Here is a 24642-nt window from a genome sequence, read left to right as displayed (position 1 = left end):
ACATCAATTAATTATTGGACTATGGTTGTTTTTTACCAAAGGCTCTTAAATTGCTGGGTAGTGGCCAGCGTTCCTCACTTCCGATCTAGTTTATGACCTCGGGCGCGTCTGTATTTAGGATCTGCTGTGTTGTGAGATGGCATCCCGATCCCCAACGAGTCACGGAGTTTATCGGAGCTAAATAGGAGAAAAAAATTGGTTGTCTGTAAAGTCGGTTTACGGACGATAGTTTAACGTGACGTCATAACAAAACATTTATGAAATGATTGCATACTTTTATGAATAAAATTGAATCATTTTTATTGAATTATCACTATTTTGTATGGATACAAAGGAGTGAAATTAAATCTACAATTTAATTGATAAATTTACTTTTATTTGCACTCATTAATACAAATATGATTATTACTTTAACGAAGAGATTATTATATCTATAACGTTTATATATGTTTGCTATTTAACTTCTTCCGATCTGTGTTATTCTGTTAAGGATAGGACGATGATAGGAAAAGTAGGAAACGAATGGGAGTGTTTCATGTTTAATGTGCCTCGAAAAAGTCAAATCGATGGTTGTTCCAATCGAGTGGAAGAGAGATAGATGCGGCGCAAGCGTACAATGAGCGTAACGGGACACAATGTAACGGAACACTGTGTAACGGGACACAATGTAACGGGACACTTTTTAGTGCGTGCAGCCGGTGTTCATCGATTTATTAGACGTTGACACGTCAAAAAAGGAACATCAAAACTCTTGAACAAACTTCGCGCCTGGAAGCAGGCATCTCGCACCCCGCCAGGGTGCGTCAGGCCGCGCGCCAAAACGACGTGCAAATGTCGGCCCACAGACGCGTCACGCGGCTGGCGGGATGGGCAGGGCGCGATTGCATGCAAATTACATTCAACCCGGCGATGGGAAAATAATAAAAAAATTTAAAAAAAAAATCCGTGGGCCGCGTGGTATCTTCTACGGCGACTGAGGTCTAAGGCCGGTCGCACACTGTGTCACTCCCACAGGGGCGAGCTTAGGAACACGCACGTTACACCCGGGAGGAAATTTTTCTGACGTGACAACGTCTAATAAATCAATATACGCCGGCTGCACGCACGAAAAATTGTCCCGTTACGCACATTGTCCCGTTACACGGTGTTCCGTTACGCTCATTGTACGCTTGCGCCGCATCTATCTCTCTTCCACTCGATTGGCCTATGAATCTACTATTATATTAAATAGGTTAAGGCGGGCTTTTCAAAACTAGCTTTTAAATTTAGTACTGTAACTAAACTATCATTTCATCAATGTTTTGTTATGACGCTGTCACGTTAAACTATCGTCCGTAAACCGACTTTACAGACAACCATTTTTTTTTTCACGTGATCGACTACAAATGACTTAAACTGACACTAAGCCGCTAATATTTGCTATTTAACATAGGTTGAGTCACAAAAAAAAATACGGACTGACATATGTGATGAAATATTTTAAAAGTCCAAGATTGTGTGAATTACTTGACTACCGACCAACTATGTATAGTGTATTTGACTATATGTTTTCAACGTGCCTATTGCAAAGCAAATATCATTGCAATTAAAAGCAGTATTGGAAAATCATCAACTGACTAACAGCCTTAGCATCATGAGTTTGACATTCGTAACTTAAAAAGCAAATTTAAACAAGCATTTTCTAGCAGCGCCTGTGATCGTGTGTTACGTCACTTCGCAATGTAAGCAACTTCATGGGCGACAAGAAATGCTGGTCTCTACTTAAAGGAAAAATGAAATCATGTGTTTCCTCTTAGTTCTCCGGGAACGTCTCTATAAAAAAAATTGGTTGTCTGTGAAGTCGGTTTACGGACGATAGTTTAACGTGACAACGTCATAACAAAACATTGATGAAATGATTGCATACTTTTATGAATAAAATTGAATCATTTTTATTGAATTATCAGTATTTTGTATGGATACAAAGGAGTGAAATGAAATCTACAATTTAACTGATAAATTTACTTTTATTTGCACTCATTAATTCAAATATGTTTATTACTTTACCGAAGAGATTATTTCAACTATAACTTTTACACATGTTTGCTATTTAACTTCTTCCGATCTGTGTTATTCTGTTAAGGATAGGACGATGATAGGAAAAGTAGGAAACGAATGTGAGTGTTTCAAGTTTAATGTGCCTCGGAAAAAGTCAAATCGATAGTTGTTCCAATCGAGTGGAAGAGAGATAGATGCGGCCAGAGCGTACAATGAGCGTAACGGGACAATGCGCGTAACGGGACAATGTGCGTAACGTGTCAGTGAGTCATCCTTTATCGTGCGTGCAGCCGGCGTTCATCGATTTATTAGACGTTGTCACGTCAAAAGTAAAGAAGACAGAAAGAAATACCGCCAACACATTGTTGACGACGACCAAGGGTGCGAACGACATTGACATACTCAAACCTCGAGAAACGGGTTATCTTAAACTCTTATGCGGAGATAATGTGCTTGCACACAACCGAATGGTATTTACATAGCTTATCGAAGCGTGTCGGGTGTGATAAGAACGTGGAAACTGCAGAACTTTCTCCCGGTGAAATAGAGATTAGTCTGTCGCAACTTTGAATATATATACTGTATAGAAGTCGCGAGTGGATAGGATTTACTCTACGTTTTTCAGAAGCTTATGATGAGCAGCTTGGGAACTTCACCGCTGCAGTGCGCTGCCGTAACGCCCTGTCATGGAGCTAATATACAGTAATACATCTGGAGAGGACAAGGGAAGGCCAGCAAAGGATGCGAGGTGAAGCCGGGTAGCGGCGTTTGTTCCCTGCTTCCTACGCTGAAAGAAAACGAAAACGAGCCAAACTTGTCTCACGCGGTCGAAAAATCCTCCAAACTAAACTCGCAACAGCTCCGAAACTATCAAAACAATCAAACTGAAAATTTTACTGGATTATCTGTAAACATTCTTCCCCACACCGCTTTAATATTTTTTTCGAAAAAATGAATACTTTCATTTTTAAAAATTAAATACATATTTACTGCCAAATTTTTTTGTGAATACGCAGAGTAAATTTCAACATCGAGGAAAAATTTTTGTTTGCAACTATAGGTGGGGGACACCTGCGTATGAAATTAGGAAGAAGCTTCAAATTTTATTTATATACCACTCTAGATGCATTCAACCCAATACTTTTATTTTTACAGAGAGTTGAAGTGGGAATAATGTTTCAGTGGGTAACACTACCGACATATGTCTTCGTAACGCACTTCTTTTTGTTATTATACTTCTCAAATTTTATAATTTCATACACAACGTTTATAAAAAACGAATTCTTACTTACTTCATTTAATCTATTACAAATCTCTTGTAATATACGTGTATTAGTAGAAGTTAGAAGTCTTTTCAATATCATGTTCATGTTCCAGTCTACTTACTCAACCAACGTAACATGCAAACCTTAGCTTAACACTGGTAGAGAATTGTTTGTAATAACTGTAATGCTATGCATATCCTGACAATGTAAGAAACTTTCAATTTTATTAATTGTTTGCATAAGAATTAATAATTTTAAAAAATCATAGAATAGGCATTTATAGACTGAAAACCTTTCACGTAGTTTCAAGTAGCGTACATAAAAGTTTTTAAATATATATAATTACCAAATATTGTTGAATATATTTAACATTTTTATACATGTTACAACACACATACAATAACAAGCCTATATAGGATATAAAAAGACAGATGCCAAATTTTAGCATTTTGTATTTCTTTTCTCTGTGTGAATAAAATAACAGTTCTTAACGTATTTGCTAATACATACTGTACTATATTTCTAAAAAAAATACGAAAACCCCTGACATCGTCACCATAACAATGATAAATTTGCAAAATAATTAAGGCACGTCTTTTAATGCTACGACGCACACTCTTAAGAGAAATGTTTTAAACTTATGTTGGGATTTATCTAATATCTTAAAAGCATTGTGAAACCGTTCCTTTGAGGGAAACCTTAATATACCGAACACCGTATCATCCTTTAATCGAGTTAGATTTTCGCTTCTTAAGACCCATTTGTCTTCAAAATGCACTGTACACAATGCATTGTTCGGAGACGCAGTCCAATTTTTCCGCTTTGTCGCTTTTTCCCAGATCTGTCGTTGATCGTCACGTTTTGGAAATCTATGAAAAAAGTAAAGAATTATACAACTGAAACTACTTCTCTTTGTTAAATAGTTTTCTTAGGTTTTTCGAAAAGTTCGAAGATTAGTTACTTCTGTTTAAAACATTTGCCACTTTTTTCTGATGCTTCAAAAGTTTTGGGAATTAATTTAGTTAACAAATGAAAAAAAAAACTTTAATACATGTGAAAAGCAACGCCATCCGGCTTGGAATTCCATAGATTTGTACAGCCATATGCGCTACAGAAAATCACCATTGTAGCCGCACACCAGCGCCACTCAAACCTCAAGGACAAGTGGGCTGGGGCTGCGTTTGCAGTAGAAATACGCTCTCCTCCTCTTTCTTTTCAACCCTTCTTCGCAACCGGCTGGCTTCGCTCTCGCCCTACACATGTCCACTCCAGATCTTCTTACATGCTCCTTGCGCCCTGTATCGTCTTAGTTGTTATTTACACGTTAGAGCGCAGCGCTGTCGCCCGCTGTCATTCCCCGCTCCCCTCATCCATCATTCACTGCAGCTCAACGTCGTTCAACAGGAGGGGGAAGGGGTGTTTGAAGAGTTCGAGACTTGTCCGCTAGGGACCACCACAAGTCGATGCCCTAGAGATGGTGGCGATTGCGGCGGTGAATTAACCAACTACCTCAAAACCGTATTAGAAATTTTAACCTGGGCTGGCGACTTCTATACAGTATATATATTCAAAGGTTGCAACTACCGTTTACGTAACGTCGAAATGTCGTTCTCCGCGGAGTTGTCGGGTGCACGCTGACTTTTGGTGCGATAAGTTGCGGGTTCGAGTCCCGGGAAAGGCGTATTTCAAGTTAATGCGAGCGGAAAAAAATTTTTTTTACCGTGGTAATTAATTAATGACTAGAGACATGCAAAACTCGCGGTTTCGATGGCCTTCAGGATAGACTGCACATGACCCTGTACACTTGGGCAAATAACGCAAGTTCATTGGCTGCCGACTTGTAAGTCGTCTCAGCTGGTTTGTCTGTGATTCGATCCTTCTTTGGTTGAGGGTTTATAACTGGTTGAGATTCGTCCAGATGAACAGTAAGCCAATAGCAAAATTATCTAAGAGGTATATGTGTTTGAATTCTAGCCTATCACCGAATGAATCCGCGAATTGAATGGGCGGTGAGAGTTGTTAGATTGGAAATGATCGCTGACGCAATGAATGGGTGGTTGAGAAAGGAGTACCCCGAGAAAACCAAGGGGCCCGCGGCGACATCCACCACGTTTCCCGCCTACGACACATCCCGGCTTTACCCCGCTGGGGAAGAAAAAAATAGGAGATGAGTATGTGAATACGAGAATGGAGCATGTCTGAAAACGATTACGTATCCTTAGCTGATTTCCAAAAATAAATTCTGGAAAAGTATTCAAGCTTCTAGTGATCAGGAATATAAAGGGGGCGGGGAATGGGAGGGTGAGCGGGAGCACTGGTGAATCTAGAAAGGGGGGGGGGATGGGACCATAGCACCCCGGGTACATGAATAATTTATTAAATTTTCTCCTAATTCCTTATCATAGTTTTACAAACTTACTTAAATATTAGTTTAATGCAGTGCTATAGGTAACAGGACGTTTATGAAACACAAAAAAAAAATGTACTATATATTTCAACTTTAAATGTACTAAAGCTGTATTAGAAAAATTAATTCGACCTTCATACTGGATCCGCCTGGGGGAGGGGGGGGGGGGGGGGGAGCGCTGTTTTGAAATGTCCCTGGGTGATGAACACTTTCCCTCCCTTTCCCCTTTTTCGAGCCAACCCGTGCGTCAATTGGTTGGTTACCCCGCGGGGCGGCGGTTAGGCCGCTGTCGCACGCAGTCCGAATCATTCAATTACCGGTTGCCTATCTGCATCGCCGCAGGGGTTTCTCGCGCCGCGCTACCGGGTGTGCAGCAAGCACACAACTGCATTTCCCCTCCCTCCCTCCCTGCCGCAACCCTCCTGGAAAAAAAATTGAAAGCGCAACCTGGTGTATGTGCATTCGCAGCTCATCTGAACAAATATGTGCAAACATCGTGATTCCCAACACGACGAATTACCCAAATTAATTTTTTTTAAAAATTGTAATACTATTTTACAAAACATTGCTTGGGATACACTCAGTTTAGCAATTAATTTAAGCCTGTGATTAAAAAAAAAAAAAACAAGAGTGATAGTAACAAACTCGTATTTTTTTAAAAAAAGTACATAGCAACATTTGGCTCGTCAACAATGATAATTGAATGTTACTCAGTGGATCTTAAAGAATAACACAAAAGTATTATTCAAAGTACCGCAATTTTAAGTTTTTACAATACTTAGCGACAGTTTGCCGTTAGATTCTTGTACTACATTGTCTTGTTTACCAAAGCATTGGGCATTTCTTTGTGCCATTTTTAGTGGTATAAAACCATTATCAATGACGAATTTTGTAGATGCAGGCATGAAAAAACAGTTAATTTCCTGTCAGTGGTCCCAAATTGGAGTCTACGAGAAAATTAGGAAAAAAGAACAAGGATCATTTAATCTATTTTAACCACAAGCGCGAACTGCGTTTATCTACGTATTTAACGTCATTTCATATTATTTTGTACACAATGTTTTACTTCGTGTCATTGCGTATCCTAATGCCAAAAATAACATTGGCTTGAAATATTGCACTCATCACTTTGAACTGTTTAATGTTTTAAAAAAATATATGTTACCAACTCTAATCAAAATAGTGCAATCTCCGTACGTATAATTAATTCAAGCCTGGCAGGGGTCTAACGACTTAAAAACCACGCGTTCATCAATGGTTAAAAACTGATTTGTATAAAACAAAACCCAGGACATTTCAGTGGTCATCAATTTAAATAATGCCCTTTCGATAAGGCGTTGATCCAAATAGGCTTATTCAGCTGAGCCTGCGTTATTTCAGAAAAAATATGCGACGTGTTTGATAAAAAAAAAAAGATCCACCATGTTTAGCATCATGCTCTACCATTTTTCACTCATCTTTTTTCTCAGACCTCTCAATTGGCTGTTCCTGCGTTAGTTACGTATTCAATCTGTATAAACTACGTCACAGTATTGCAATAAGTTGATCACTAACTTGTATATTTCCCAGTTCGGCCGACAACGGACGTCAACAAAAAAATTGGTTGTCTGTAAAGTCGGTTTACGGACGATAGTTTAACGTGACAACGTCATAACAAAACATTGATGAAATAATTGCATACTTTATGAATAAAATTGAATTACTTTTATTTTAATAATAAAAGAATAAATACTTGAAATTATACTAGTAATAAGATTTTTAAAATGCAAGAATAATTAACTTTTATTGCCGAAATTGTTGTTGTAATAAGCAATGAAAACCACATTAACTTTTCACTTCACTTTATAAACAGTCGACGAAACAGTTCACGTGTAGATGACTTGTAATTAATTTTAAAAGCTGGCGTTTAGCTATAAAGTTTAAATATAATTATGAACAAGTTTTCATATAAATAAACTGTAATCAAATATCTATAATCAATTATATGAATCACCATAATTTTTTAGTCAATTGTAACATAACCTATTATTACTGCACTCGCCGACAGCGTAACGGAACAATATGCGTAACTGGACACTTTTTCGTGCGTGCAGCTGGCGTTCATCGATTTATTAGACGTTGTCACGTCAAAAAAAAATCCAAGTCGTCTTCTAACTGGCTCATTATTATTATTATTATTATTATTATTATTATTATTATTATTATTATTATTATTATTAAAAAAGTGCGCGGAGTCCACGCGCGACAGAAGTGAATCTTCTTGCTTATTAGGAATTGATACAGATAAAGTATTACTATTTTTTATTGAACAATAGATAATAATTGAGAATAGTAACGATAAATATATTATCTTAAATAAATAAAAAAAATGTCTTTTTCCGCATCCTGTACTCTCGCATCCTATAACTGGCACTTTTTTGTGCATCTTTTGGCGGTTTATTCCCATGTTGCCTTTGATGATACATCTTATCTGCTTCTGACTTTTTATTATTTTTAGGCAATCGTTCTATATAAATAGCTTTAGTCGTATATTGCGATAAGCATATATACACAAATGTGGTGTTATTAGTAAGTAGAGATTGCTATAGGCTTAACTCTGGCATAATACTGTGTTAACACCAATCCCGTGTTACGTTTTCCGTCAATCAGAAGCTCTGAATGCCATACTACCTAGTTATTTGATATATTTATGGAATATCTTCAGTTAATAAAATGCCGTTGTTGATTAGATCGTATCCTATACTTTGCGGGGCTTATCATTTTCACAGAGGCCCTCCGCCAGAAAAATTGAAAAATCGACTCTTTCAAATCAAATTTTAAGCCAACCTGGAACTTAAGTTTTGAAGATGGTTTCGCTAATTTATCTTAAGAAATATTGATATTCTTTCCGATAAATTATCTTCATATCAGTTTTATAAATGCTTAAGATCAAATTCCGGTGGAATATACGTGGCAATAAAATATTTGAGAGTTTTTCTAATACGAAATCATTAATTGAAATTTGTACTGACCAGCACTTTAGTTTACATGCTAATATAATTTTGATTTTCCTTGCTTGCCGTGCCCTGTAGCCGCCCCTGATTCTATAGAATATTAGCTTTGTTTCATGCATTATTTTCACACCATTGAGTTACGCCATGCCATTCAAACAATGGTGAATTTTCCTATTAATAAAACATTCCTGTCTGATTTTTATTCCAAATTTATTGCAAAGTTATAATTATTTAATATTGTGCAAACACGCTTTTTTTTGTAGTATGATTACACATTACCAATCACAGCAGAATAGATTTCCTGCAAGCTAAAACAACCAACATAAAGGATTTTGGTCATGTTTAAATTGTAGCCAGGCACTATATTATTGTGTGTTGTGTAAATGCTTATTAGCGTTGGAGAATCTCGTTCAGCTACGGTTATTAAAAAAAAGAAAGAAAATAATACTTAGTTTATGTATTTTGGTCATTTATCAATAGTTCCGTTGCCAACTACACCGTTTATCAATAAGACCATAAATACGTACATACTGTGAAGATTTTAGTCCAGACTTAACTGAACAGATTACCACACACAAACTTCCAAATCGTTGTCACGTGTGTTTCTCCCCCAAGTAAATGTTCAGTAGACAATATGCACGAATAAATTTATTGTAACCGACAAATGCACCTAGTAATAATTTTTTTTAAAATTAACATGAATCGTTGCTTTACAACATAATTATATTATGTATGTAGGAATACGTTATTTTATTTACTGTATTTCATATATTAAAAAATATATGTTTTACGGCGAAGACAACAATACTGAAAAGGTAACCTTCGATTGTTCCTTTTTTTTTTTTTTTTCACAAGTACAACACAGACCTAAAAAATAAATAAATGAATAAATACAAATTGAAACACGGCTTGTTATTCCATGGTTCTACTGAAAAGGCCTAGTAGCGACCCAGTAGTAATTCCAGGCGCCGTTTGTAGCGCTACTGCTCAGCTACAGGAGCAGTACACTAGCGACATCTGTCCCCAGTTGATGAACTTGGTGGAATGTAGCCAGAGCGCAGCACCTGTTATGCGGGAGACGCTAGGCGGATATACGTTTTAAATAAAATAAGTTTTTTTTTTTAACCACAATATACCAATATTTTTTTTAATGTCTGCAGAAAAGCGATCTAACAAACTGAATTTAAAAGATCATTAAACTAAACTGCTGTAGCTTATTAATATCCCAACAATTTATATGCCATGTAACAATTAAAATAAATAATTTAGGTAAATATACGTTTACAGTTGACATCAGTAACAATAAAACAGGAATGTCTTCTAAATAATAGAGCATACTAAATAATTTTAATTTTTCATTGTTAAAAAAAACTTTCGTAAACATACATTTCTAGTCATTAATCAATTTATCAGCGTTTTTCTCTCCTTTATACGAAGTTATTTCTTTTCCTTTTGTGTCCACGAAGTTCACATATGCACCAAATGTCGATATTTTTTTTTATTTGGCTAATATTAATTATATGGTAAACGTAGATAATTGATTTTCAAGAATTATTTCCACAGCCAATTCCAGCAAAAAAAAAGGCAAGTATAATATTGTATTTCAACCAATTGAAACAAGAAATAACATTGTTTAAATTACGTCATGCAAACAAGAAGCAATAATCACCAGCCGCCATTGTACTAGCATCTCATGTTTGGAGGGTAGGGTAGGAATAAAGGTTATTTATAGTGCAAAGGAAGACCGAGGTCGTCATTTACATTTTGCTGTTTTAAATTCATGTCCGCTCGAGATTAATGACATGTGTGTGATTACACAACATTTAGAGAACTTTCGCCAATTCCTTGTCAACTAGTTTCCAATATAATTATTTTGTAAAAGTACTGAAAATTCAATTTTGTGAGTTGTCCAAAGTATTTTTCGTCTTTATTTACGGTTCTAGTTGCTACTGTCTCGTCGTTGTTAAACCACTTTGTCTGCTGTGCTGTAATAATACCAATTATTTCTACGTAATTCTTTCTACGTGATTTTCTGTGCTGTCTATGTTTGGTAATGTTACGTTTGCAAAAAAAAGTATTTAAAATAAAATCACATATATATAAATATGTATATAAAATGTTTATACAAAAACTTAATGCTTGTAAGATCACATATTTTAACTAAACACACTCTTTTAATATGCAACATTTATTTCAAAATAACTTTACCATCGACAGTGCAAGCTCTTACATATTTTTTTACTAGTCTATATTTCTATATAATTATTGTACAGCGGGACTGTAAGCTTGTTTGCAGGAAATCAACTAAAAAATTTCCACACTAGTTATACAAATTATATTTCACTGTTAAGAAATTACATAATTCATGCTGAACGAACAACATAAGAACACATAAATTTGTTCGTTACCGAGGTTAGATGTTAATGACACACGAAACTAACGTAAACTCGTGGAATAACATCATGTCAGTGTTAAGAAGACTGCAAGTATCCGCTCTACCACTCTGGTTCTGGGGTAGAGCGCCTGCCTTGTGACTTGTAGGACCCGGGTTCGCGCCCCGGCTCCTCCAAGGCGGATTGCACAGACAAAATGGTGGCATTTTCTCTGGTACGAATACAATCCCTTGTAACAAGTCAGGCTACCAAAGAAACGGTGGGTGGAACAGAAAAAAACCTTCCAGGTGGCTTCCAAATGGGGAGCCCGTTTCTTTTCTTGGGCTCCCCATGCGGTGGCCATTCCGGGGGTTTCTCCGGGGGAACGGAGTTTTGCAAAAATATTTTTTGTTGTTTTGTAGCGTTTTAGTTCCAGCTTCCAACATGTTATAAATAAAGCTCAAACATTTAAAACATGAAACATTTTGGCTTTTGTACAAAAATATTTTAATTAAGTGTGCATCAGTCAGTGAGTGGTTGTGTGTTCAACCATTCATCGGTATATATTTTCTTGAAGTATTATTGACCGTAAAATTCTAGTATTGTTTTTTTGTAGTTTGTTTTGTAGTATGTTAGCAGTTTTTGACGAAAAAAATATTTATAGGCACATTAATTTTATTCCTAAAAATATTATTTCTGCTGTAAAACCACATAGTTTTCAATCAGGAATATCGTTTTTAACACACGCTTATATATATGTGTGTGTGTGTACCAGTATTAATCCAGATGTAAATAAAATATTCTATTTATTTCAACATGAGCAAACCCTTTGATATTTTCCAACATCTTATGATTAAAAAATGATCAATTTTAGGCCTCGTCAAGCAATACGTGGTATAAATGTTTTAATTATCATACAAATAGACGTTTTTCAGTCAAATTTGCAAATGCAATTTCATGGTATTAGGTGTTCAACAAAGTAGTAGTTTATCTCAACTACTCTTTAATATTTAATAAATGATATTCCAACTGTAATCAGAATTTATCAAGAAAAGATGCTGATTAAAAAAATATATGTTTGTGAAACAATTCAGCAAGATATTTCAGCTGTCCGGATATGATTTTCAAGTTATCAAACGTCTCTGAATTACGATAGCATTTATTTATAACCTTTAGTCAAAAAACTAATTTAATTAATCAGAATTATCACATAGTAAGTGATGACTTTCGAGTTATATCGATGCCAAGCTTTTTTTTCCACCAACTTGTACATAATACTATTAGCAACACATGAAGATCTTTAGGTCTTATTAAAATTAAAACTTTCTCTGCATCAAATGATTTTAATTATAAGAGAATTGAAAGTATGCTGAAAAAGTTCTTAAATTTATATTTAAAAATGTCATGCATTTAAATTATTTTGAATATGCTATATTCCTATATAACCTATTTGCATTTTCTATTTATTAGATGTTCGATCAGTGATGCACTTTTTATTATATACATTTTAATACCATTTTTGTTGGTTCAGACATAATGACTCGGTTTGGAATAAGAATTACAACTTGCAATTACAGAATTAGTGACACTTTTAAAACCATTAGTAACCATAAAATGTGTAAAAAATTATAACTCCTTTTGAATAATCTACAAATATTCACTGGTAAAACTTTTGTATTCTACAAATTTTATTTTGTAGACACCATTTTAGTTTCGGTTTCAGATTTTTGTGAAAACCAAAGTAACCAATTAATTAACATGAACTTTATCAATCTTTATCTATCTGTGTGTTGTGTTTTGTCACATTTATATGTATCAGTGTATGTCTTGTGTTTTTTTTATATATTTTATTTCATAACTCGTTTATGGGTGCTGTAAGAGACAAAAAACTGAATTTCAATACTCAAATTTTGAAAGACTGCAAGCTTGTGCAAAGCTCATCAACATTCGATGTACGGGCCTATGTCTCCCCTAGGGCGCCTGTGCTGCTTGCCCTGTGCCAACAAACTACATTACACAAAAATATTTCCCTCGCATTTTAGCATCTTAAAAACATATTTTGTAGACTTTAAATAATTTATTATAGACATTAAAAAACTTAATATCTGAGTTTTTTGTGTTCAGTCACCCTAATAATGAAAACATTACATAAGAAAATATTTTCGTTAGATTTGCACTCATTAAATAATGATCTACCAATTACTTCAATTATTCCAGTGTGCAAAAATGTAAATTCTATGAAGCTAGTTACATTACAATTTTACGAGTAAGCCCGCTTTTCTCATTCCGTGGAATGTATAAGAAATGTTGGTAGAATTCCCCTTCATGACAGTCTTCCATTATGGTACTTTTCCGTCGCCTCCGTCAAAGCAGGAGAAAAAATGCCATAAGGAAAACTACCATATATATATTTTTTTAAGTCGTCGTAATAAGAATACAGTGCTACCTATACTACAGTTTTTGAAACATTTCTGTCTTCTCGTCCGCGATCTGGAAGTGATTTGTTATTCCAACTATCACCGTCAGAAACGCTGTCTGTAATCTTTAAAGTTAACCTGAAAAACAGCTAGAGGGTTGACAGCGCTACCTACTGCTGTACTCATTCCATGGAGGGTGTAAGAACATATGGCAGAATTCCGTTTCGTTGTTTGGACGTATGGCACTTTTCCGTTAGGGTACTTTTTCGAAGAGGCCAGGCGGAATACTGTCATTATGGTAGTCTTCCGATATGGTGGTCATCCGTCGCCCCCACAAAACCACAACCGGAAGTAACCTCGTATTAAATGACAAACCAAACTACAGTAAACTCGTGGATAACAGTGTTTTAGTGATAAGAAGACCGCAAGTCACCACTCTGGCTCTGGGGTAGAGCGTCTGACTTGTGACTTGTAGGACCCGGGTTCGTGGCTCGACTCCTACAAGGCGGATTGTCTCAGGCAGATGGTGGCATTTGTCTTGTGGAATATAATCCCTTGCAACAAGTCACGCTACCAAAGAGACGGTGGGTGGAAACAAAAATTTTCTAGGGTGGCTTCCGAATGGGGAGCCCGTTTATTTTCTTGGGCTCCCCATAAGGAGGCCATCCGGGGGTTTCTCAAGTTATAAATAAAGCTCATTCAAACAAAATATATATAAATCATTTGCTATTGAATAATGTTTATAAAACCTTTTTTTGTACATTTTCTCAATCACCTACCAATATAAGGCACACATCCAACCTAAAGACTAATTCTTCCCAAACTTTGGTTTAAAAGTTAATATTAATGGAAGCAATAGCCTCTTCAATTCTGTGTCTCAACTCTGACAAATCATTAGGTAGCAGTGAAACGTAGAACCCCAAAGGGAAAAAAAATTAATCTCATGGCGTTATGTCAGGTGAACTTGGAGACCAGAGAAAAATAGCTCTGTCGTCTCGACCATTACGACCAATCCAACGGTCAGGGACTTCGACGTTCAACCACTCTTGTTCAAAGATATTTCAATGGGGAGGGACTCCATCCTGTTGCCAAATAAGGTTTACAGGTCCACCCTCTACTAATTGGGAAAGAGCTATTCTTTTACGCTGCAAGTGAGAAAACACCGACGCAGTACTCGAGTTATGCGCTTATCTAAAACTGTTTAAGTTAATCTTTGTGACCTTGAACCAACACTCTACAACGCTTACGATTGATTATATTAAATTTTGTAACTGGAACATTCTTTTATGGACATGCTGTACTACCAAATGAAACATGCTCGTGCTGCTGCCTGCAGCTAGATGTGAATTACATTTTGATATATTTGGACAGGTACTCAAAATACATTAGTTCCCGCACGAACCACCAGATCGCGCACTGATCGAATGCAAGATGGCAAGCCGTTTCACATCAAGCTGCGGCCGGACTACTAGCAAATACGGTTTATTCGGTACAAGCCTGCTCCAGGGAGTCATCCGTTGTTATTCGCGTTCTACTTCTGTTCATAACCACAGTAACAGCAGCAGCAGTAAGTATCATTACACTTCGTCCTCTGCAAGGCAAGACATTTGTTGCCAATGGCCAGGAAATTCTCGCTCTCTCTTACGCACAAACACACCACAGAGAACATTTTAACCAAGTGACAGAGATTCTACAACGACTGTACAAAGCGGTGTTCCCTGGAATATGGCCGCATTCTCCGGTGGAGGGGGAGGGGGAGCCGTGAAAATTCATCCAACCACCACCCGCGGATATTTTACGTCCTTTTTCCCTCCCTTCCGCCAAAGCCACGAGGCGTCGATGAAGAATTGATGGGGGAGGGGGAGGAGGAATGCGTACCAGTAAAATAAATGGAACACTCGAGGACCGCATGTGCGACCTCGCTTCTTCCCAGGAAAACCGGGCCGTTATATTTTTTTTAAACTGCCCTCGACGGTTACGCCATCGCGTTAAAACGCTTTTTACGGTCGCGTTGTAAACAACTCCGCGACTACCCTCCGCCGACGAGAAAGCGAGAGTGTGTTATGTCGAGGGAGAAAGGGGAGGGGGAGAGTGTCATATCTGGGAAGACGTTATAAACAAGTACGTACGACGTATCTGTCCCTCCCCCCCTCCCCCCCCCCCCCCCATCAACACACTCCTTTCCTTACTTTTTTAAACACTCTTGTGAGGCGCGCTTCTGTTGCCCCTCTTGTCTTCTTCTCCCACGCGCTCCTTCAACCCTCTCTCTCTCTCTCTCTCTCTCTCTCTCTCTCTCTCTCTCTCTCTCTCGCTCGTTCGGCCCGAAAAGGGGAGCAACAGCTGGCCGTGACGTCATCGACGCAGCGGCCACACGCACCCGCACGCACGCACACGCACGCACGCACACGCACGCACGCACACGCACGCACGCACGCTGGGAACTTGTCAGCGCGCGCTCCCAGAAACTTGTCAGAGGCGGGCAGGGCTGTCCAAACACGCCGCGCCTTCTTGTACGTCCTGCCTGTTCAGTTGTCTCGTCTTTTTTTTTTTTTTTTTTTTTAAATTTTTTCCTGCTCCGTGTTTTGCTTTGATTTACCGCCTCGCGTTTCAGCACCATGGCTCTGTCTCACACCGCACGTGTGTTGTTTCATTTCCTTGTCATTGTCGCTATTTGTGGAGCTTTTCCTGTTAATTTATCCCGATTTTATGTTCCGTCTCAAAAATTTCTCAATATATATATTTACTAAAACAAATTATTCAGCAGTGGTAAAAAGGTGACGCAAGTATCTATTATTTTTATGACCAATTGTGTTATATCTCACAGCTAGAAAAAAAAATTAGTACATATCTGGTGAAAAAATAAATGCAAGAGCACTACCACCATAAACTTGACACAAATTTCCTTAATTAATTAGTTGATTATAAAATGTGAGACGTGCCTTAAATCTGGTTATTATCCTGACCGGCCAGTCTGACATCGACTCTGCATAGTTTCCCCCAAATGTATCCATGGAAATTCCTTAAGAGTCGACTTATCACGGGCCAGGGGCGAATCCTTTCCTATAGATAGGGCCATTCACATTTCGCGAAAATATTCTGAGATTGGCTGAAAGTAAAACACTGTAGCATCGTCTTGTGTTTCGTGATTGGGCTAGTTTCACTGCTGTTATAACACCAATCACAGTAATTCAGTGCGGAAGCACACGTGTCCTGTGGCTCGGTCAAACAAGGCAACGACTTCTCTCGCAGACGGCCGCCAATCACAAGGAAGAAACCACAGACGCGGGTATACCTTGCTGCAGTCTAATGGACATTCAAATTTTTTTTTTCGCAAAAAAAAATGCCTGCCCCTGGCTACAGAGCGTCCCACTTCCCAGTGTGGAAGTACAAGGGCGATTTCTCTCTCTTTCTAACACACACCGACCTGTCCTTTTCCTGAATGCGCTGTGTGCCAATCAACATACGTACTTGAAATTGAAGAAATGTGATATTAATTTCTTCATCAAGTTGACATTAAAACTTTCATATGAATTCGTATCAACGGACGTGAGTGAAGCACATATATAATTTTTATTTGTATGCAACTTTTTTTTATCCTGTGAACGTTTCTTTGCTAGGTGCGCGCGCATCGTAACATTTCACCGTAATGATTTTTTTTCCTTCATAACGCACCCAAAGAAGTGTAACTTAAAAAAATATAAAATAATAAATAAAACAGATTTGAACACGAGTATTCAGCAAAAAAAAACTTGCATTGTTATTGGCACTAAAACTCTGAAATATGGGCCTACATATTTAACCGTTTAAAACGCGGCTTCTCATACAATTGAAAATGCAGGTATTGCAACAGCTCACCTGGAATTACCTATCGTAAAAACAAAATCCCGACTTCTTTCGTTGTGGGGGGGGGGGAGAGTGGGGTAGGGCATATCACCCCCCCCCCCCCCTTTCCCAATGAGTAAACCACTGAATTCAGATAACAAAAGTTCCTACCAAGGCGTTCCGGGTTTGAATCCCAGCCGGGATCATGTGGGGAAACGTGACGGATATTTCCTCGGCTGGCTCCCGTCATTTCCGTCGGCGGTTCATCCACATCCCATCACTCCCTCACAGTCTCCAACCAGGGGTGTACGCAGGGGGAAAGATGGAGTGATACATCATCCCCACCCCTTCCGAAATTTAAAAAAAAATTATAAAAATCTACCATTTCCACTAACAAAAGAGAAGAATTTGAAAGCAAAACTGTCCTAAAATCATACGCGCATGCGTAATTTGGACGCCATCTTTTGCAGCCCCAAGGCAGGCGCTCGGGAGCGAACACACGCGGACGTCGTGAGGAGAGGCTCTTTCCACAATATCGCCCCCCCCCCCCCCCCCTTTTTTCCCCCTTTTCCACCCATCTTTTAATTCACTCTCCTCCTCGAATTCATTCCACTACTTCATAAAAGTTTACGAGCGACTTTTTATTCTGCGCGATTACGGTCGTATTTTTTTTTTACTGCGCGCAGTAAAAAGAGCTGCTGCGCGCGCATACTTGCAGTAACGTCTCTCGGCTGTCCTACTCGTGGGGCGAGCTGGCGTCGTGGTTGTTCGAACACTGGGCGAGCGTTCCAGACGCACGAGCAGTTCCGAACACATCCGAAGTTCGTAAGCTAGCTCGTTCTACATCGCAGGCGGAATATTATAAAAAAAAGTCTGCAATTTTGGGAATTTTTCATACATTTAAAAGATTTTGGGGTTTATTTAATGCAACTGACCTAACCAATCCTGCAATTTACATACGATCGAAAATCCATATATCCGGGGGGAAAAAAAGAACATTTTTTCTGCAGTAATTTAATTAACGTAACACAGCTAACCTCACCTACCTTTAAATTTTACAGCAGCCATAAACTAATTATAATTAGTTCTTTGAATGGTTACTGCGATGGGGAAAATTGATTTAAAATGTTGTTTCGGACATACGCCATTGCTGATTACACTGCATGTCATCAGAAATCTCAATATCAGACAGGAAAGATAAATATGCAAACAAGCAGAAAACAAGTCATACATACATACATACATACATACATACATACATACATACACATACATACAGGTGAAGCTAATAAAAGCAAAGTAAAAAATTAGGGCGTGTAACTCAGTAAACATGATAGAAGCAATTCAAACCTCGACTCGCAAGTGTATCGTAAGGGGTAAAACGACAGAGAGAAAGAAGACAATTTTATATAATAACGATTAATTAACAATAAATATTATACAGTGTAACGTGCGTGTTACCATTTCTTCAAACAATTCTGCCATTTGGAACAAGCCAAATCTCTGTGCGAAATGTGAAATACATAACAGGTAGCGCTATCTATGCGGGAAATGCAGGGACTGTGTCAACAGCGCTCTCTACGCTGCTGGTTGAACAAGGAAGGAACGCGAGCGCGCTGGTAGCAAATGTAAAATATTCAAGGCACTCACATCTGGCTGTGTAGGATACCTATACCTATTTTCTGAAACAAGCGCATACGCGCTCTCTCTCTCTCTCTCTCTCTCTCTCTCTCTCTCTGTCGTGTTCTTTCGTTCAGTTTTTTTTTGAGGAGGGGGGAAATAGGGGACGAATCATCGCACAAAGAGAACAAAAATGAGCCCTGCAAAGTATATACCATCTCTTTTTGGCCAAGTACGTCCGAAACGTTTCACAACTATGTCTCACGAAAACGTTACATAAAACTTCGGCCTTGCCCATTTTACTCTCAACATGCCCGAAGAAGTTTCACTTCAAAAACGTTATATAAATACTTGCGACGAAGGAGGTCCAGGAAGAAATTCGGCGACGGCGGCGCTGCGGAAAAAAAAAAGCGGGGGGAGGGGGATGGGGGGGGGACACGGGGAACGCGGGGCAGTGTTGCCAACTGGGTCAGCCGAGGAGAACCGCCCTCGTTGGCCATCCCGGCCAGCGAGTCAGCGACCTCTGACCCCGCGGCCCGGACAGGCCCGTGACGGGACCACACGCGGCGACCACCTCTTCCCCAGTCGACGTGCGACAGACGGGCGAACCCGCGTCCGCCCTGTGTCTCACCACCATGGCCCCCCGCAAGGGCGGGGCTGGGTGGGCCCTTGGGTCCCTCCAGGCCCGGGCCCAGCCCCGTTTATTTTCAAATGTTTAACTATTATAATTTTTTACAAACTAGAAAAAAAATTGAATTTGTTTCATCCAATGAAATTTCAGAAGATTTTACACCTACGGCTAATTTTATTTTCTGTAACTATTTTATTTTTTATCTCAGTGTGTGAAATAAATATAAATAATAGCTGTGGTTATTTTAAGGTAAAATAATTTTATAAACAAAGCTTAGTTTTGACTTATAAAATAGTAATCATAATAATTATACTCTGTATTTTCAGGTTAAATAACATGCTAAAAAGAGTGTTGGCAAGGAATAAACATGCAATTTTAATGTAGCGCGTAACTGTAAAATTGGGGGTGAGGGGGTGTCCACCGATCCTGGGTCCAGGTCCCGTAATCGAATGTGGGGGTCATTCTCACCACTGCGCGGTCTGTGTAGTGGGAACTTGTCCCAACACTTGAAAAGTTCTCAATTAGGTAGTACCATTTGGTTGAGACCGAAAAAAAAAAAAAAAAAAGACGCGAGTTCATTTCGTGATAAGGCTGAAATTCAAAATAGTTGTACCCCCTCTGCTGCTTTTGCTGTTTTGTTGACACCACATCTGGAGGACTCTGGGGCCGATGAGAAACACCTCAACCGAATCACTGTAAAGAATCACATGCTACTACTACGCTGGGACGTCTTGTCTCACAAGACAGCAGCCCATGAGTGGGTGGCATTTACCCCAGTATACGTGGAGCTGTAGAGTCCATCCCAGCGGCTATCCGCCATAAATTGTTTTGATGACAGTATAATAATTTTGTGTTTAACCACATTCCTCTGTTTTATTTATACTAAAAAAGCCTACGCTTCCTGGTGTCACTAACGAAAAGATTTGTTGTATAACTTGAGGGAAATATTTGACAGGATAAAATTTCACTCGTTATTTTGTGGGAGCCTCTGAAGAATGCCTTTAAATAACTTCCCTCACTTTGCCCATCGCTCATTATCGGCGTGCGTAAACAGTTGAAGAAATTTACACTTTTTTTTTTCGCCGAGAGGTTGAGTACAACACTCGTAATTTTTTTTTTAAAGACCTACCTTAAGGCATTTTAAAAATGCCAAACCACGTCGTAATTCCTAAACAAAAAAAAACATTTCCTTTGGCGGGTGAATGCCGAAGGCTCCGGTAAACATAGTCTTGAGAGTTCGCCAGTCACTTCCAAGTCGTACAATAGAAGTACGCATAATGACACGTCCGGACGCGTTGCTGGAACTCGCCAGTGTAAATGTCTCCTCTTTTTTTTCCCCCCTCTTCCGCCCAACCACCCCTACACCCCTCTCCACACCGCGCTGCCAACAGAGCAAACAGACACACAGCGCCGTCGCGGTAACGCGCGCTTGAAGCAATTACGTCGACAATGACGGCGACCACGCCCTCCCGCGCTTTTCTCTCCGGTGCGTACACTTCAATATTCATACGTCCGTGCGCTGCGGCGGGACGGGGGAAAACATTGCCAAATTTGCATATGAACGTTATGTAAATTTCGAGACAATGTTCGGGGAAACATAGTTAAACAATGCACCTTTATAATTATGGGTACTGTAACTCAGAAATGTTTAATTTTTTTTTTCATAATCTATTAGGCTTGGATTCTCAATGGACTATGCCTTAAAATGCATATCAATTTTTTTTAAAATTTACTAAACATAAGTCTTTAGAACTGGTAGATGTTTAATCTTACCATATTTATTAATTTTTTTTACAGGGAGATGTATATTATCTACTGATAAAGCCTCCCAAATAAATGACTAAAATTAAAAACTCATACATCAGTGTGGATGTTATGGATTTCACCAAGTAGACTTATTACAGTAAATCAATGATAAGTGTATAAAATTATATGAAATGAACAGCTATGCAAGTTATTTCAATACATTTTTTTCCAAGTTATAAACAAGGTAATGCGGTCTTTAAGAATAATTTTAAGTTTAACTTAGTTGGCGAAACTATATTAATTCTGCATTGAGGCGACAGTGACACTGTTAATGTTACATAAAAAATCGTGATCAATTAATGATGCATATTATTATTTTAATATAAAATATATTTGTAACATAATTCCTTTATAAACATGAAAAATTACCGATGGGACAATTAGGTTTAAACACCTTTAAGTCATTTCATAACCCATTTTCCCAAAAATAAATAATTTATACCTATAATTTTGATAAAATCTAAATTGTATGTTAAGAAGACTGAAAAATAAATACAAACAAAACCGATCGTACTTGTAATTAAAAACACCATTTAAAAGAAAAAAAATTAAATATTCAAATTAATATCAGCCTCGATTTCTACCCACAATTATGTAAAGAATAATAGGAAAATTTATAAATTTAACTTCCTTGTACAATTTAGAGAATGTTATAACCACTACTTAACAATTACTAACCAAATAAATTGAAAAAATTAAAAAACAAAAACAATTTTAAAGATTTTAATGTAAATGATACCTTCAATAATTGTAAAATGCATCATTTTAAGGACTTTATACAGTAAAACTAAGGTATATTAATATTTTGTGCAAACAATGGGCAATATCAGTACTACAGTATCAGGTATTGGTAGCAGGGCATGGATAAACAGGAAGCAGAGCTAGTAATGGTAGCAGAGTGTGGTTCTGCTGGAAGCAGGACGAGCAGCGGTAAACATGGAGAATATTTTGTAGCGGGGCATGGCTATGCTGGTAACATATATATAATTGATAGCAGGGCATGGGTCGACAGGAAGCAGGGCGAGTATTGATAGCAGAACATGAATCAGCTATAAAGAGCATGAGTATTGGTAGCAAGGCATAGCTCAATTGGAAACTGCGAATATTGAAGAAAGGGGCATGGCTATGCCGGTATCGGGGCTAGAATTGGTAGCAGGGCATGGGTCGAAAAAAAGCTGGATGAGTTGGTAGCAGAGCGTGGCCCTGCAGGAAGCAACGCGAGCGTATCGCAATGGTAGCAGAGTGGGGTCGCACTCACGTTGACCTTCTCCAGGTACAGCTCCAGCTCCCGGTAGGGGTCCGAGCCGCAGATGACCCCTGCGGCTCGCTCGTCGGGCCTCATCATGGTGTCCATGTCCGGCCCTCAGGCCCTCACGCCATCGTCATCCCCCTCATCACCTGCAACACACACGCCATACATCAGTTCCTGTCAGCTGTGCCAGTGTTCCCTAACGAAGCATGCTTTGCCCTTCATTATTAACATACTGTCGGAATTAAAAAATCTCACAAAAATGTAAACAATCATTAAATGTTTTTTTTAAAACATCTATTGCAAAGTATCGGGCAGAGGCATATCAATTTTTTTCTAGAGATAAATTGCCTAACATCCTAGTGATAGTCGAGTGGGAGGGAGGAACCAAAAGATGACATATTGATTTCAACATTCAATATACCATTAAAATATTCTATCGTTTAATGTCGAAATTTTTATTTCGTGAAAGCATAGATCACATATTTAAAGATCCACGAAGACAATATCAGTATATTTTAACAGTATTACTATGTTTGATGGCATCCTCAAAAATAAATTAAATGCTAAAAAACCTAATGACATCCGAGGGTAGACTATCTGTGGCAGCCAGTCACCACAAACTTCAGGCATCCCATTAAATTATAAACAATGCTTTAATGAGGACAAACTAAAAATAAATTGTTATAGACTAAAATATTTCAAAATATTTCAGTTTTTTTCTCTCTTCCTTAAACAGATGCAATATAGCAATAAATAATTGGCTTGAAAGCTTCAAGTAATCTTACAAAATATTGTATAAAATTGGTGTTTTAAACCAAAGTCCAATTAAATAAGGTCATAAGGAAAGCTCACTGTTACTACGTTTGCCTAAAACAGCAACTGCTATAAATATCACCAAAATCGATTTATTCGCATACCAAAGAATAATATGCATACTAAATAATGTTGTCACAATGTTATTTAGTGCAAATTTAAATGAACTTCAAATAGTAGGAAAGAAATGTCTGAAAATGTCCTGAAATAATTTACTTAGCATATCATTATTTACTGCTTGTTTTTTTTTAAACTATTTAAAGAAGGATTTTGAATGAACGCGAACACTAAAACACATCTCTACACAACAAATTAATGTTATTAGAAACTGAATATAATATTTCATGGTACATGGGTAACAAAGAAATGATAATGCTTTCACATACGATATAGAACAAGAAAGTACTGTGGGCTGGCAAAAATTAATGTGTGTGGAAAACACCAACTAATTTACAATATTAACGAGGTTCGAGGTAAGAGGAGAACCACTGTCGAGCCTGGCTCCAGTGAGGAGTGTGCACAGTGGACTGGATTAATGAAGAGACACTTTTAAGTGCTAGTGATTTGTGAACATACATTAAGTGATGTGATTTAATTGGTAACGTAAATATTAGTAGTAAATAAATATGTATAAAAATTAATTGGTCTATCCTTACAAACCCGTTCTCCCCCAACCACTCGTAACAGTATTAGAAGTGTATTTACAACATGATCGTTATCGAGGTTAGACAAATTGTTGTTTCTTCATTTCATGCTATATTTTGTATTGATTGATTTCCATGCAGAATAATTGAAGAAGAAAAAATTTGTTAAAAATTAACATATGCGTGTATGACTCTCTGATATGTTTTGGGAAATGATACCTGGCCCTCGAGAGGAATGAATATTGCCATCACTCTGCGTACAAGCAGATACTCGAACGAGCTCGCGCGCGACAATGACCTCCAGCAAAATGCCAGCGGATGGATTCATCAAGAGACGAGAGAGAAAAGAAAAAAAAAATATCTGGAGAGAAGCCAGAGCACGAACGAGGCGTGACGCATGCGCAGAGCCAAACGTCGGAGGCGTGAGGCGGTTGCAGACCGGAGCGAGCCAGCGAGGGGTCCGGCTGCCCCTGGGGAGGTGGGGGGGGGGGAGACCGCGTTAAGAGGCACATAACCGCGGCATTATGTCATCCCGTGGGCCCCGCCAATTGCTTGATGGACGC

General features: G+C 38.2%; 1 protein-coding gene across 2 annotated transcripts in view; it reads right to left on the bottom strand.

The window, feature by feature from the left end:
• LOC134537515 (stAR-related lipid transfer protein 13-like) overlaps nt 1–24642 on the bottom strand; it is a 525855-nt gene that overhangs the window by 412663 nt on the left and 88550 nt on the right. For both annotated transcript variants that reach the window (XM_063378028.1, XM_063378029.1), the window contains exon 2: nt 22629–22768. In XM_063378028.1, the coding sequence (XP_063234098.1) occupies nt 22629–22724 (96 nt within the window). In that variant the 5' untranslated portion in view covers nt 22725–22768. The remainder of the gene's footprint in view (nt 1–22628; nt 22769–24642) is intronic.

Source organism: Bacillus rossius, chromosome 12, assembly GCF_032445375.1.
Source record: "Bacillus rossius redtenbacheri isolate Brsri chromosome 12, Brsri_v3, whole genome shotgun sequence".
NCBI lineage: Eukaryota > Metazoa > Arthropoda > Insecta > Phasmatodea > Bacillidae > Bacillus > Bacillus rossius.
The sequence above is the reverse complement of the archived record's forward strand: the minus strand, read 5'-3'. Positions and strand labels throughout refer to the sequence as shown.